The following is a 16,750-nucleotide window of genomic DNA, read 5'->3' as shown; positions in this document are numbered from 1 at the left end:
AACTGCAAGGCCTCAGGCACACTCTGCCCGTTTTACCTCAGCTGTTTGATGTTTCATTAAGTTGTTATTCGCATAAAATGTCACCTCACCCGATGCTCCAGGTGTGAGTCAGGTTCTAATTGAAAAGTAACTATGTCTCCCCCTCCGCCCCTGGGGAAGAACAGCTCTATTAGCAGCACCTTGCACAGCATTATGAACTACCGAACCCACCTTAGTATGACTGGCTACTACCACCACTTTATTACTTTATCATGACTTATTTGACTATATTATTGTGATGTGGTATCTTGATGCTGCAATGTCAATGTTGAGGAACCAAAGTCAAAGAATTGTACTCTTGTGTACTTTGGGATGTAATAAAAAGTGATTCTGCTCGACATCTCCCATGTACCATGTGTGGCCCTGCAGTAATGACTTGTTGAGTTCTGACCTCTTTCTCTCTCTCTGTCTGTCTGTCTGTCTGTCTCTCTCTCTCTCTCCCTCTCTCTCTCTCTCTCCCTCTCTCTCTCCCTCTCTCTCTCTCTCTCCCCCCCCCCCCCTCTCTCTCTCTCTCTGTCTGTCTGTCTCTCTGTGTGTTGCAGTGTGAGGAGGAGTCCCATGTGTCATTAGCGTCTGTGTGAAATGCTGGCCTGTCTGCCAGGGCCAGGTGACCTCTCCCTCCAGCTTCTCTCCCACACGCAGATGAACACTGGACTACAGAAATGTACGTACGCCTTCCACGCCAACCTCACACACACACACACACACACACACACACACACACCACCATCACACACACACACACACACACACACTCACACACACACCACCATCCCACACACACACACACACCACCATCCCACACACACCAGGCTGCTAAAGCCCTGCTGCTGGCCACCCCACATCAGAGGAGCAGAGCCGCCCTGGCCCTGGTCCCTCTAACAGCTCCGTGTTGAAACCAAAAAGAGAGAGGGGAGGAAAAAACGTGTGAAGCTCAAAAGACGTTAGATCCCTTTTCAAGGAAGAGAGGATGAGAGACCGCACTAATAACTGTCTGGGGGATGTCAGTCCCCTCTCCTCCTCCCTCGCCTTCCCTCCCTCCCTCCGTCCCCCTGAAGATCTGGCTCCTACAGGGATGCGTTCCGGTGATAATGAGGAGCGACTCTCATTAGGACGAGGAAGGAGAGGGAAGAGGCAGAGCAGTCAACAGCCAGCGCACAAACACTGAGAAGGGATGTGGGTTGGAGAGGAGGGATGGGGGTTGGAGAGAAGGGATGTGGGTTGAAGAGAAGGGATGTGGGTTGAAGAGAAGGGATGGAGGTGGAAGAGAAGGGATGGAGGTTGGAGAGAAGGGATGGAGGTGGAAGAGAAGGGATGGGGGTGGGAGAGAAGGGATGGGGGTGGGAGAGAAGGGATGGAGGTGGAAGAGAAGGGATGTGGGTGGAAGAGAAGGGATGGAGGTGGAAGAGAAGGGATGGAGGTGGAAGAGAAGGGATGGAGGTGGAAGAGAAGGGATGGAGGTGGAAGAGAAGGGATGGAGGTGGAAGAGAAGGGATGGAGGTGGAAGAGAAGGGATGTGGGTTGGAGAGAAGGGATGTGGGTTGGAGAGGAGGGATGGGGGTTGGAGAGGAGGGATGGGGGTGGAGAGAAGGGATGGGGGTTGGAGAGGAGGGATGGAGGTGGAAGAGAAGGGATGGAGGTGGAAGAGAAGGGATGGAGGTGGAAGAGAAGGGATGGAGGTGGAAGAGAAGGGATGGGGGTGGAAGAGAAGGGATGGGGGTGGAAGAGAAGGGATGGGGGTGGAAGAGAAGGGATGGGGGTTGGAGAGAAGGGATGGAGGTGGAAGAGAAGGGATGGGGGTGGAAGAGAAGGGATGGAGGTGGAAGAGAAGGGATGGAGGTGGAAGAGAAGGGATGGAGGTGGAAGAGAAGGGATGGGGGTGGAAGAGAAGGGATGGGGGTTGGAGAGGAGGGATGGAGGTGGAAGAGAAGGGATGGGGGTGGAAGAGAAGGGATGGGGGTGGAAGAGAAGGGATGGGGGTGGAAGAGAAGGGATGTGGGTGGGAGAGAAGGGATGGGGGTGGAAGAGAAGGGATGGGGGTGGAAGAGAAGGGATGGGGGTGGAAGAGAAGGGATGGGGGTTGGAGAGAAGGGATGGGGGTTGGAGAGAAGGGATGGGGGTTGGAGAGGAGGGATGGGGGTGGAGAGAAGGGATGTGGGTTGGAGAGGAGGGATGGAGGTGGAAGAGAAGGGATGGAGGTGGAAGAGAAGGGATGGAGGTGGAAGAGAAGGGATGTGGGTGGAAGAGAAGGGATGTGGGTTGGAGAGAAGAGATGTGGGTTAGAGAGAAGGGATGGGGGTGGAAGAGAAGGGATGGGGGTGGAAGAGAAGGGATGGGGGTGGAAGAGAAGGGATGGAGGTGGAAGAGAAGGGATGGAGGTTGAAGAGAAGGGATGTGGGTTGGAGAGGAGGGATGGAGGTGGAAGAGAAGGGATGGGGTGGAAGAGAAGGGATGGAGGTGGAAGAGAAGGGATGGAGGTTGAAGAGAAGGGATGTGGGTTGGAGAGGAGGGATGGAGGTGGAAGAGAAGGGATGGGGTGGAAGAGAAGGGATGGAGGTGGAAGAGAAGGGATGGAGGTGGAAGAGAAGGGATGGAGGTGGAAGAGAAGGGATGGAGGTTGGAGAGAAGGGATGGAGGTGGAAGAGAAGGGATGGAGGTGGAAGAGAAGGGATGGAGGTGGAAGAGAAGGGATGTGGGTGGAAGAGAAGGGATGTGGGTGGAAGAGAAGCGATAGGGGTGGAAGAGAAGGGATGGGGGTGGAGAGAAGGGATGGAGGTGGAAGAGAAGGGATGTGGGTTGGAGAGAAGGGATGGAGGTGGAAGAGAAGGGATGGAGGTGGAAGAGAAGGGATGGAGGTGGAAGAGAAGGGATGTGGGTTGGAGAGGAGGGATGGGGTTTGGAGAGAAGAGATGTGGGTTAGAGAGAAGGGATGTGGGTTGGAGAGGAGGGATGGGGGTGGAAGAGAAGGGATGGAGGTGGAAGAGAAGGGATGGAGGTGGAAGAGAAGGGATGGAGGTGGAAGAGAAGGGATGGGGGTTGGAGAGAAGGGAGGGAGGTGGAAGAGAAGGGATGGGGGTTGGAGAGAAGGGATGGGTGTTGAAGAGAAGGGATGGAGGTGGAAGAGAAGGGATGGAGGTGGAAGGGATGGGGGTTGGAGAGAAGGGAGGGAGGTGGAAGAGAAGGGATGGGGGTGGAAGAGAAGGGATGGAGGTGGAAGAGAAGGGATGGAGGTGGAAGAGAAGGGATGGAGGTGGAAGAGAAGGGATGGAGGTTGGAGAGAAGGGATGGAGGTGGAAGAGAAGGGATGGGGGTGGAGAGAAGGGATGTGGGTTGGAGAGGAGGGATGGGGGTGGAAGAGAAGGGATGGAGGTGGAAGAGAAGGGATGGGGGTGGAAGAGAAGGGATGGAGGTGGAAGAGAAGGGATGGGGGTGGAAGAGAAGGGATGGAGGTGGAAGAGAAGGGATGTGGGTTGAAGAGAAGGGATGGAGGTGGAAGAGAAGGGATGGAGGTGGAAGAGAAGGGATGGGGGTGGAGAGAAGGGATGTGGGTTGGAGAGGAGGGATGGGGGTGGAAGAGAAGGGATGGAGGTGGAAGAGAAGGGATGGGGGTGGAAGAGAAGGGATGGGGGTGGAAGAGAAGGGATGGAGGTGGAAGAGAAGGGATGGAGGTGGAAGAGAAGGGATGGGGGTAGAAGAGAAGGGATGGGGGTAGAAGAGAAGGGATGTGGGTTAGAGAGAAGGGATGGGGGTGGAGAGGAGGGATGGGGGTGGAGAGAAGGGATGGGGTGGAAGAGAAGGGATGGAGGTGGAAGAGAAGGGATGGGGGTGGGAGAGGAGGGTTGGAGAGAAGGGGTGGAGGTGGAAGAGAAGGGATGGGGGTTGGAGAGAATGGATGGGGGTTAGAGAGAAGGGATGGGGGTGGAAGAGAAGGGATGGGGGTGGGAGTGAAGGGATGGGGGTTGGAGAGAATGGATGGGGGTTAGAGAGAAGGGATGTGGGTTAGAGAGAAGGGATGGGGGTTGAAGAGAGGTGGTGAGGGTTTAACTGCTACCCACACTACACACACCCTCAAATAGTCTCACCTGTCTCTTGACATCACCTCCTCCTTCCCCCCAGGGAGAGGTCTTGAACAGGTGACATACCTCTCATACACACACACACACACACACACACACACATCTATCTTATTGTGTATTGCCTTAGAGATTTTCTGAGATTCTCATGCTGTGCTATTACCACAGTTGGCTTTGTTCTAAGTGAGAGGAAATGGAAAAAGATACATTTTCATACAGCAGAAAAAGTAGTGCAGTAGTGCAGACTCTTGTAGAATAGCCTCTCAGATATCGCACGGCGGTTCTTAGAGGACGTTCACATGTGCATTATTGATCAAACCCAGGGTATACCCAGATCAGCTTTATTTAGACTCCCGTAACTCCCTCTTCCCCTCTTCCCCCGAGGCTCTGAGATTTCCAGAGAAGGCCCTGGCATGGAGGAATCCAACCCCCAGTCTGACCTACTTCTTCTCCTGCATTGTTTTGTTATAAAACGCTTCTCTGGCTCTCCGGCTCATCAAGACTCTAATTTCAGAATCACAGTAATCAGCCTTACCCCCAGGAGCAGCGCAGGCGAGGGGGAGTCTGCTGAATGCCAACGTCTGCCATGTTCCTCTCCTCGCCCGCAGGCTTGTGACACAGTAGAGTGAAACAGGCTTATAATAATAATAATAATAGTAATAATACATTAGACTTATATAGCGCTTTTCTAGACACTCAAAGACGCTTTACAAACTGAAAAGATTGAGTAGTAAAATAGAAAGAAACAAATAAAAGAAAGTATAGGGGTCTAATTCATTTTTGTAGGACAATTCATAGCTTTCAGTCACGTGGTTTCTTCCCTAGCAACCACCAACCTGACGGGCAAAAAGTATCATAGCAACATCGCTCAACATGGCGAGTGGACGCAAACGGTTCATAAAATACAAAGGTTCCATCTCACAGAACATAATGGAATGTAAAAACGTTGACGCTCAATATCTCTGAACTGCCCTAAACGGAGATAGAACCTTATCATTCTAAACGGAGATAGAACCTTATCATTCTAAACGGAGATAGAACCTTATCATTCTAAACGGAGATAGAACCTTATCATTCTAAACGGAGATAGAACCTTATCATTCTAAGAGTTATCTTCAGTTGATGGATTTGACTTAGTAATAATGTCATACAGAATATCCGTCAAACGAACTCCTTTTAGGTTGAGTCAGTTTTATAAAGTGTGTGAGTGTGTGAGTGTCTCCTGGCCCGGTCAGCTGGGCCGTGTCCCTGGCCACATCTGACGCGTCTGAACACCTGACTACCTGAACACTACCGTGCACTTGTCACTTTTGGTTCCGACAGCACGTGTAGGCTAGTCGCCTGGAAGCATGGCCAAAAAGCAGCGTGCGTCTGGGTCGCTATGTATCGTGAGCTTAGAATGATAAGGTTCTATCTCCGTTTAGAATGATTAGGTTCTATCTCAGTTTAGAATGATAAGGTTCTATCTCCGTTTAGAGCTTGTTAATTACACACAACACAACGCCACCACCAAACAGGTGGCTGACTCCTGCTAAACAATAGCCCATATCCTGATAACAAAAAGACATTTAAAAAAAAAAAGACGGAAAAAAAACACTTGAGTAAAACGCATAGACGTTGAATAAGTGTAAGCTTCGATGTCGATAATAATAATATAATAATAACATGTATTTGTATAGCACTTTTCCTGCAAACGTCGCAGCTAACAGGCACTTGGAATAATGTGTAGGCATGCATATTCAAGTGAAATGTTATTGACTCAAACCCTTACACGATGGTCAACATAAATGAGAACAGACTAATTAATCATTGGTTCGAGTAGTGCAATTTATTTGTAATCTCACATTGCACACACATCTAATACTGAATGCACAATTAGCTACAACAAAAACAGAGAGACAACATCGAATGACAATCCATACATTAATTGTGTCAATAATCATTTAAACCAGTTTAATATCAACCAGTCAGTCATGTTCAATCATATTTTCGTTTCATTGATTTAAAGTACTCCTTGCTTGGGCTTGATGAGTCCTGACACGTGAGGGTGCAACACAGTTTTTCAACCATCACGATAAACCACCACCACATTAGAAAATATTTATTGTTTTGTTTGATACACGTTTTGGTTTGATACAAGTTATTTTGTTTGACAACTTTGTTTGATAACTTTGCTATCGAATTCCGATCGGGGATAGTCCCGACCCAGAAGTGACACACATACAAACAAACATTTACATACGCATACATACCACACCACACCAACATAATATATTATATTACTTTCGTTTGTTACTTTTATTTGGACTTTGGATTACAAGACCACTTCAATTCATGGAAAGGTCCAGAGTCTTTGTTGCAAACGGAGGAACTACAAACAAACAGGTGCGTTGAAACCAACACCCACTCATGCCAGGACGATGGCTAATTTGATAATTTGACAGACATGATAGCCATCACATTAAGTTGAGGAACTCGCGCAAATTGGAAACACTGGGAAACGTTCGCCAAGTTGGACATACCTTTCATGTTGTGTTTGAGACGAAGCAAGACTGCTCGTTTGGAAGGACATTGGATGCGTATGTATAGTCACTCATTAGTTACGTCCACAAGAGCACATACCACAACACAACACACATCTCACACTTATCATGGCCAAGCATGAATCTCTGGTGAGTCTCTGCCTATCTCCTCGCCGGTTTGTACACCCGATTGCACAGCAACTATCTGGCATGATTGTTTTCTAACCAATGCTACTGTGTTTCCTGGTGCTCTGCAACTTCACGGGCAGTGCCTTTTGCCCGTCAGGTGGGCGTTTCCACTATGCTGTGACGTCACATGAAAGCTATGAATCTACTCTGTATACTGCAAGTATATCCAGATTTCGTGCGGAGAAGCGGCGAACAAGCAACGCCAGCGTCCTCTCTCGACCCTAATCTTTTTTTCAAGTGAAAAGTCTTACGAGTATGATCAATGTAATGTTAGCTAGCTACCTCTAAGGTTGAGGTGGTGACACAGTACACACTCTACTTGTGGGCGGCTGTGGCGCAGGAGGTAGAGTCACCTTCTAATGATCGCAAGGTTGGCAGATCAGCGGTTCGAGCCCCGGATGGCCACATGTTGAAGTGTCCTTGGGCAAGACACTGAACCCCAAAATTGCTCCAAGTGAGCGGGCCGGTGCCTTGCATGGCAGCTTGCCGCCATTGGTGTGTGAATGTGTGTGTGAATGGGTGAATGAGAGGCCGTTGTAAAGCGCTTTGGAGCAGCAAAAAAGGAGCTATATAAGTGCAGTCCATTTAGCATTTACAGTAGAGTGGAGCAGGCTTGTTGACTGTTCCTGTGCGTCGCCTCTGTGACACACATCAAAGCAGTGGGGGATAAAAACCTTTCTTCTGCCTGATAGTGGGATCCATTTTGTGGATTGAGAATGTATCACACCGTGGGGTTGTCCTAGATTCTGGAGTACTGCTCCTTCACGCACAGTCCCCTCCTCTTCACCTGCTCTGGAGAGATTTAAAGAGGGGCCAAGTCACATGACATGGCGTCAGAGATATGTTATTGAGGTTTTCTTGTTTTCAACCCTGTGAAAGAACATTCTCTGGTCCTCCTGTCTGTCCCAGCTCAGAGGTCCCTGTGGTACGGCTCCCAGGACGTCTGTTTGTGTGTTTGAAGCATCTGCCTCACAAGACCTGTCATGCCGTCTGTCCTGTCTACAGGGCTCCGGTTGGTCCGACAGGGGCAGTTGTTGATGTCTATCTCCAGGCGGTCCAGAGATGCCATGGGACTCATTGACTCTCTGGGGCGTCGTCTTCCACTGGGACAGAAAGATCATCTGACAGCGTGACTCTTTAAGAGACATGTCTGTGTTTTTGTTGTCCTTGATGTGAAGTGGTCTGGACTTGATGTGAAGTGGTCTGGACTTGATGTGAAGTGGTCTGGACTTGATGTGAAGTGGTCTGGACTTGATGTGAAGTGGTCTGGACTTGATGTGAAGTGGTCTGGACTTGATGTGAAGTGGTCTGGACTTGATGTGAAGTGGTCTGGACTTGATGTGAAGTGGTCTGGACTTGGAGTCCTAATTCAATAGCCTGACATAATTCCCACAGAGAAAGATAAAGGGGTAGTTCCCACAATTACCTTCAATTAGTGTTCTCATGGCACTAGCAAGCCTATACTATCAGCAATCCGATTTGTTTCCATTCTCCATCTCCATGACTGCAGTCTCTCTCCCCACCCCCCCACTCTCACCAGAAGCTCCAGACCGCCCGGCCTTGCGCCGCCTCTGTGTGTCTGTTCAGGGGAGAGTCGTCTAAAGTTACGAGTTTGCAAGTTGCTGTTACAGGCAAAGGCAGGGCAGCTGCTTTATTTATCCTTGGGGAGAAATGTTAAACAGATGATACCTGTGAAATGTAAAGGCTGCCGGAGGAACAGGTCAAGTACACAAGGAAACAGCGGAGCACAGAGAAACAGCTTGTCCTCCCAACCAGAAAGTACATTTGGGCTGAAGTGTCTGGAAATGGCCCCCTGCTTCTCCCAGAGAGGAGAGACGCAGGAAAAGATAAAAGACCAGCATTATTTTATTGGCTATACACAGTAGAGATGGAGCTATACACAGTAGAGATGGAGCTATAACAGTAGAGATGGAGCTATAACAGTAGAGATGGAGCTATACACAGTAGAGATGGAGCTATAACAGTAGAGATGGAGCTATACACAATAGAGATGGAGCTATAACAGTAGAGATGGAGCTATACACAGTAGAGATGGAGCTATACACAGTAGAGATGGAACTATAACAGTAGAGATGGAGCTATACACAGTAGAGATGGAGCTATACACAGTAGAGATGGAGCTATACACAGTAGAGATGGAGCTATACACAGTAGAGATGGAGCTATAACAGTAGAGATGGAGCTATAACAGTAGAGATGGAGCTATACACAGTAGAGAGGAGCTATAACAGTAGAGATGGAGCTATACACAGTAGAGATGGAGCTATACACAGTAGAGATGGAGCTATACACAGTAGAGATGGAGCTATAACAGTAGAGATGGAGCTATACACAGTAGATGGAGCTATAACAGTAGAGATGGAGCTATAACAGTAGAGATGGAGCTATACAGGGTAGAGATGGAGCTATACAGGGTAGAGATGGAGCTTAGTGAAGTACAGTAACTCAATATCCTTTTCCAGTGTAATGACTATCGCTTTAAAGGCTCTCATATCATTATGGGATGCTTAGCCAATGTGAGAGCCCCAATGGGATGAGAGGACTTAATTGCCATCGCTGTATAACACTGATGTCTCAGATCCAATCTCCTGCTTGTGTGTGAAAATTGTCAGTTAAAACAGCGTGAGCCTTTGCCCCCTACTGTTTGAACCTTGTTCAGTAAAAACAGCGGTTTGAATCAGATACGTTCTAATTAGCGCGTGTTGTCTCTGCTGTAGTTCGCTCGTGTCTCCAACCAGGGCAATTAAAACAGGGGCAGGCTGGCCTTACGCTGCCTCTCTCTGCCAATCTGTTCAGCTGCAGAGCTGAGGGCAGGCTGGCCTTACGCTGCCTCTCTCTGCCAATCTGTTCAGCTGCAGAGCTGAGAGATGTGCTGGTTGTCACCACCACCACCACCCATTCCACTCCTGAAGTCCTGACTGAACCTACAGATTGAAACCCAGTTCCCTTACTGCAGGCTGGGGGTTCAGGCTGGGCCGTGGGGGGTTCAATGTTCAGACTTTTATTCAGAAAAATGTAAATACATTTCAGTGTTGTAGAAAATCAATGACACACTCGCTAGTCCACTAAAGCCCCTTTCACACACAGTTCCCTGTAAATTACATGGAATCCCAACCCGGGTCCGCCAGTGATTTTCACCGTTCACACCTGAGCTAAATGCACGAAGATTACCAGGTTGCGCCTTTTCACAATTCCTGGGTTTGTACGAGCTACTTGAATCACGCATTCAACTGGATGCAGAACTGAAACGTAGAAGACGTGAATTCGAACGAGACAGGCGCGTGAGAATGCCATATACCATATATACTGTATGCCATATATCATACCTCCGTTTTATATGTATTTATCATCATATCTTTCACATTAATTTAACAGCGAGTTAACTCATATTATGCTTACCATCTCCAAGTTCGCTCGCCAAATAAAGCCCTTGATTACCGTTGATATAAAACATATTATACTAGTCCAAGAGCACAGCATGGGAGAGCTTGGTGATGGTAAACATAATACCAGTTAACTCAAGTTGAAGCGAGGCAGTGACTGGAAGTGCCACTGGTGCGCACTGCGTAAACATATCACACATGTGCATTTGATAAGTAATCTAGCTAAGTAAGTAAGTAAGCTAGCTAAATATGATTGGAAATGTGAAGTACGGTAGTAAAAAAAAAAAAAAAAAACTAAAGATTTTGATTCATTGGCGACTTGTTTCCAGTTTCACCAGCTGAGGTCACATATACAGTGGCTATGGAGAGTCAACACACCCCTACACTTTTTCCACAATTTGTTGTGTTATAGACTCAATTTAAAATGTATTAAATAAATACAAATTGGCATCAATCCACACACAAACTTAATGCTTTGTAGTAAAACCAAATACACACATTTCAGCCACTCTTTTCTGTATCACTTGAATTCATTGTTGCAAACACAATTATGGATATGAGAGAGATTATTTTTCCATTAAGGGATTCTTTTTGGCCACTTGGATATCGAGCACTTTTGTAGAGTGACTGAGATGAGGTTGTCCCATCGACTGTGCTTTTTCCTCATCCTTCATATTTGACAGTTTGAGAGTTTTGGGTAAACGTGGTTACATAAAAAATCCAAGGAGATTTTATGGTCATTCCGTTACCAAATATAGAATCTAGTTTTCAGTTGGAATTGTTAGAAGCGGTAATTGTCTAGTCACACCAAGTCACCTCCATTTTTCTTAGTTCCAGTCCAGTTCCAGTTGATGAAAACTGAAAACATTCCAGTGCAGTCTCAGTCGACAAAAAGGTTTTGGGGTTTTTGTGGACTGAAACTGCACTGGAATGTTTTCAGTTTTCATCAACTGGAACTGGACCTGAACTAAGAAAAATGGAGGTGACTTGGTGTGACTAGAACTGGTGTGCATCTTCATCTAAACACCAAAGACTAAGTGACTAAAAAGCCTGACAAAATTAACACTGAAAAATGAAGTCCTAGCATTGTGGAATTTCCATATACAGTATATATATATATCACACACACACACACACACACACTCAAGGGAGTTGAGGTAGTGTTTTATGTGATCTGCCTCCCTCTCTGTCCCAGACATTGGGCAGGTGAGGTCGTGTCTGTCCGTCTGTGTTTGCTGACCCAGGCATTAAGTCACAGGGAGGACTTAAGCGCTGGTGATTGAGAGTGTTGATCTCCGACGGCCGGCCCAGACCGCTGCATTAACGAGCTGCCATCAGCAGGCAGAGAGACGCTTAGTCCCAGCAGCATCCCCTCGGCCCCCACCGCCACCCCACCCCGGCCCCTCTCGCTGCTCGCCACCCTTTGTTTCCTGCCCGCAAATAAAGAGGGGATTAATTAGCCCGTTGGCATGACTCCCTGTGCCAGCGTGCCAGTCCCCCCAGCTCAGCTGCCTGCCCGGCCCACTGCATGCTGGGAGACTGAGAACCAGAGGCAAGGCTGACTCACAGCCACGTTAGATGATAGGAAATGAGTCCACAAGGGGACCCCGGTAGCATTGCTTGACATTTTGTGGATTTGTGGAAGTGGATTTTTTTCAGTACTAACATAAGAAGAAGATTTTTTTCTCTATTATAGCATTTAAGATGGTATACTATAGGCCTAGTTTGGGGGGTTAACTAGCCTAACTTGGCATTCAGACTAGTGTTTCCACAGCTCAGCACTGATGTCTGTCTGTCTGTCTGTCTTTGTGTCTATAAGCTGGGTTTTGTATATAGGTCAGGCGTGATGGAGCGGGCCAGGGTGACAGAGTGTGGGGCCCAGGGCTCAGCCCGGGGAGTCAGGGTTCAGAGCCCATATCAGAACCGCCAGAGGCAGGCTGGCTCTCACATCCCACGGTTCACTCACTCTCACCGCCTCGGTGAAGAAACCCGCCTTTCACCGAGAACACACCGTGGCATAGGAGGATTGAACATCTGCTTTTATAACCACACACAAGACCCCGCTCCCCCCCCTCACACACGCGGCTCACACATAGAACACGTTCACTCACACACACAGCCATTGTCACCCAGGCACTGTTAAATATAGCTGAGGTGCTTAGCAGCTGTAACCAATGTCTCACTCAGGGCTGTGTGGTGTTCCCAGAGATCAGAGAGACGCTGGGTGATTACTTGTCTGCTGTCATGGAGCCACAGAGGAGAAGAGTTTCCCCCCAGCAGCCACAGGGGATGAGCCGTGTCTAGTTCCTCTTTATTTAGGCTGGGGGGGTTCAGTTCAGTCGCAGGCAGCAGCACAGCCCCTCTCATGTCTGGCGTTCACCCTTATCGTTAGCCCTCTGGCTAGCTCTCCTCGGCCGTAAGCGAGTGACCTCACTGTCGCTGACTGCCAGGAAAGCTACCGCTTCAGAATTGGGAACATAGATCGGAAGGCTGTGCTTGTCACATCGTCCTTGTTACCTGCTGAGATTGGGAATATGAGAATATTTTTCGAAGGCAGGTTCTGTTCCTCTCGGGCGAGAGCCACACAGGTCAGATTACCATAGAGCTGCTCTTCTGACAGGAAGAACATGACATTTTTGTCTTTTACCTGCGAAAAAAAAATCATGTTTCTCTCCTATTGTGCTTCTTCTTCCCCTCTTTGTCCTTTTGTCTTTTTGTCTTTTTGTCCCTCTCTCTCTCTCTGTCTCTCTCTCGCTCTCTCTCTCTCTGTCTCTCTCTCGCTCTCTCTCTCTCTCTCTCTCCCCCCCTCTCTCTCTCACTCTCTCTCCCCCTCTCTCTCTCTCTCTCTCTCTCTCCCCCCCTCTCTCTCTCTGTCTCTCTCTCTCTCTCTCTCTCTCCCCCCCATCTCTCTCTCTCTCTGTCCGCCACCCCCAGGGGACACTACACAGAGGATGAGATCCGCTCAGTATCCAACCCCTGCGGAATTGGATGCCTATGCTAAGAAGGTTGCCAACAGCCCCCTGACCATCAAAATCTTCCCCAACAGCGTCAAGGTCCCCCAGAGGAACCACGTGCGCCGCACCGTCAACGGGCTGGACACCTCCGGCCAGCGCTACAGCCCCTACCCACCCTCGCAGGCCAAGGCCGGCCTCCTCGCCGTCATCAAGGTGCCGCTCGCCAAGGGCGTCCTCAAGGACTTTGACGGCAGCCGCGCCCGTCTGCAGCACCCCGAGGTCGTCATGAACCACCACGGAGCCCACGGACCCTACGCCGCGGCCGCCTCGGCCAGCACTTTAAACCTCCACCACCCCCACCCCCCTCCCCAGGGCCTGCCCCGGCCCCCGCAGAGCCTGCCCCCCCACCCCCAGAGCCACCCCCAGACTCTACAGACACTCCCCCAGCAGCAGGGCTCCTCCCAGGGCCTCAGACACCCGCCTCCCATGTCCCAGCACCCCCCTCAAGGCCTGCCCCAGCCCCAGACTATGCCCCACCCCCCTCCCTGGGCCACCCCCAGGCTCCCCCCCCCGCCCTCCTGCTCCAGCAGCAGCAGCACCTTCAGCAGCCGCCCCCCCCCGGGCCGCAGGGGGGCAGGAAGCTGCCCGACGCCGACGCCCCGCCTAACGTGACGGTCTCTACCTCAACCATTCCTCTCTCCATGGCCGCCGGCTGCACCCGGGCCGCCCGCAGGCCGACCTGAGCAGCATCGTGCACCAGATCAGCCGGTTCTGCCAGGCGCGGGCCCAGGGCGCCCCGGCCACCTCCATGTGCGAGGGCCAGATCGCGAACCCCAGCCCCATCAGCCGCAGCCTGCTCATCAACGCCGGCTCCAGGGCGTCCATGCACAGCAACAACCCCCCCGGCGGCCCCCCCTCCCTCGGCTGCCCCCCGCCCGCCTGCCTCATCTGCCCCGCAGACAAGGCCGCCGCCCCCGTGGGCGCCCACCCCCCGCCCAACATGGTGGCCATGAACCACATGCCTGGTTACCACAGCGATCTCAAACAGCAGCACCACCAACAGCATCTACAACAACAACAACAACAACAACATCAACAACAACAACAACAGCATCAACAACAACAACAGCATCAACAACAACAACATCAACAACAACAACAACAGCAGCAGCATCAACAACAACAACAACAACAACAACAACAACAACAACAACAACAGCATCAACAACAACAACAACAGCATCAACAACAACAACAACAACACAGTCACCTGCAGCAGCAGCAGATGCGGTCCTGGAGTCAGCAGCACCAGCTGGCTCACCTCCAGCACGTCCAGGACGGCGGGGGTCACCCCTGCAAGCACCTGTGCCGAGACCCCGGCTTCCCCTGCAAGGGGATGGGCTACCCTCCGGAGCTGTGCGTGGGCCAGCCCTATACCCTGAAGCCCCCCATAGAGAAGCCCACCCCCTCTCCCCCCGTCAACACAACAACGGCATGCCTGGGCCCATGGCCCACTACACCAATGGACACTACTTCCAGAACCACATGTGGAACAGCAGCATTCTGCCCACACCCAACAGCGACAGCTCTGGGTCTCAGGACCTGGCTATGTCATTCCACGGGGGCCCCACCTCGCTAGACTGCGTCCCCCCCGGGGGCGGCCATTACAGGCCCGGGGCGGGCCCCTCCTCCTCCACCTCCGGCCAGACTAGCCTGATGCAAACGGCAGATTACTTGGGCGGGGACTTCCAAACGCCCTGCTTCCGAGATCAGAATCTGGGGCTGATGGGTAAGATGCACAGGCCTCCCCTGAGCAGGGGGCCGGAGGGCGGGGATGGCAGGACCGCTCTCCTCCAGCACCCAGGGTACAGATAAGCTACAGCCTTGTCCACACAGCTGCTAGCAAACACCTTCTGTTAGTCTTAAGAAAGGAAAAAACATGAAATCAAGAATTCAATTAACACATGAAGTAACTGACCGCTAACATTAAAAAGAGGACAAATGAATATATTTAATAAAGAGCAGTGTTTTGTTTTGTTTTTCTTTTGTTTTTGTAGTCAATCTTGCAAGTGATCAATTGATTTTGTAAATGAGTACTTTGAACAGGCGGCACCCGAGGGAACTCGTTTCTTATGTCTGTGATTATCGTCATTCCCGACTTCTCCTCCCCCCTCCTACTTGTCTATCAGTGTGCCTGGATCTTAAGAGTCCTGAGTTATTTTTACTTCAGTCCTGTCCATAGAGGTTTCTTTTTAGCATAAAAGACATGTTCTGCAGACGGTGGATGAAAACTGATCCTCTGAGGAGGACAGAAAACTTGTGTGGATGTTGATGTTCTTACAGGGTCGTGTCGGGATTTCTCGGCTCTGACTGGTTTTATTGGACAAGTAGTTAATTATCCTTTTATGTTTACATGTGAAACTCGTACTGACGTCAAGATTAAACACAAGCATATATTTTCCTCTTGAAATCACAACGTGGGGAAAAGATGATTACTTGTTCAGTGTGAATCTGTCATCCACTGGACACTACAAAGAACAGATGAAGACGCTTGCCGTATGCACATGTAAAAAAGAGGCTGTTTTCTTTTGAAATGTATTATTTATTTGTGATATAGGACTGTTTATGAATCAGGTCACTGTTCAAGGTTGATTCCTCTCTATCTATCACAGTATCTAATCAGGTTGTTTGTACAGAGTATGACATCTACATCCTGCAGGGAGCTGGGGGGACAGGGGGCAACGCTCTCTCGCTCAAAATGCTGCAATGAATTCAGGTGTCTGTTACAAACCATTTGTTCACCAATGCCATTGAGTTTGGCAACATGATTGTTGAATATCTTTTATTTCAATGGAAAAAGAAATTAAATCTTTTCATTCTGAAGCCTTAAATGGCCAAAGTAAAAATCTACAAGGAAAAAACTGCTTTTAAGATGTGCCATTTTGTTATTTCATTTTCCTATCTGTTTCATAACCTGAAAACTATTACTTGAATTGTTGAGATAAGATGTTTTTGTTTAGGCGGGTGTTTTGTGAAGGGGTGGGATAGTTGGATTAAACTTACTACTGGAGTGAAAGAAATAGAATTGTTACTAATGTTTTTTAGTTTTTTTAGAAACGAACTATGAACCAAATCAGAGTTTTTATCCTGAGTTTTTTTTCTTTTTCTTTAAATCATTAGGGTAACTTAAGTTAGGTGTAGTTACTACTGATTCTGATATGAAGTGTGCTTGAAAAGACCAAATTGATCACTTGCAAGATCACTTGGGGGTAAACGAAAAGGATGTTCAAGTTAAAGTGAAACAGCAAATGCATTGTTTATTTTATTGTACACTGGCTTACCTATTATACTACTGTAACTTTAAGTGTTTGTGTGTGTGTGTGTGTGTGTGTGTGTGTGTGTGTGTGTGTGTGTGTGTGTGTGTGTGTGTGTGTGTGTGTGTGTGCGTGTGTGCGTGTGTGCGTGTGTGTGTGTGTGTGTGTGTGTGTGTGTGTGTGTGTGTGTGAACACGTTGACACCCACATTCTGTTGGCCTCCCTTTCTAACAGCCCTTAAAAAGCCTTAAGTAT

The 16,750-nt window shown here is 49.2% G+C and overlaps 1 protein-coding gene across 1 annotated transcript; it reads left to right on the top strand.

Annotated features, from left to right (window-relative positions):
* Window positions 1-621: 621 nt before the first annotated feature.
* Window positions 622-15,156, top strand: fam222ba (family with sequence similarity 222 member Ba; the record flags this gene model as incomplete). Its single annotated transcript, XM_080550149.1, is given in 5 exon segments — window positions 622-703; window positions 13,162-13,722; window positions 13,725-13,889; window positions 13,892-14,662; window positions 14,665-15,156. Coding segments are annotated over 5 exon segments (1,971 nt in total). The 3' UTR covers window positions 15,057-15,156.
* Window positions 15,157-16,750: the final 1,594 nt, after the last annotated feature.

This window comes from Nansenia antarctica, assembly GCF_963989245.1.
Source record: "Nansenia antarctica genome assembly, chromosome: 20".
In the NCBI taxonomy this organism is placed as follows: domain Eukaryota; kingdom Metazoa; phylum Chordata; class Actinopteri; order Argentiniformes; family Microstomatidae; genus Nansenia; species Nansenia antarctica.
This window is presented reverse-complemented; position numbering and strand designations above follow the sequence as displayed.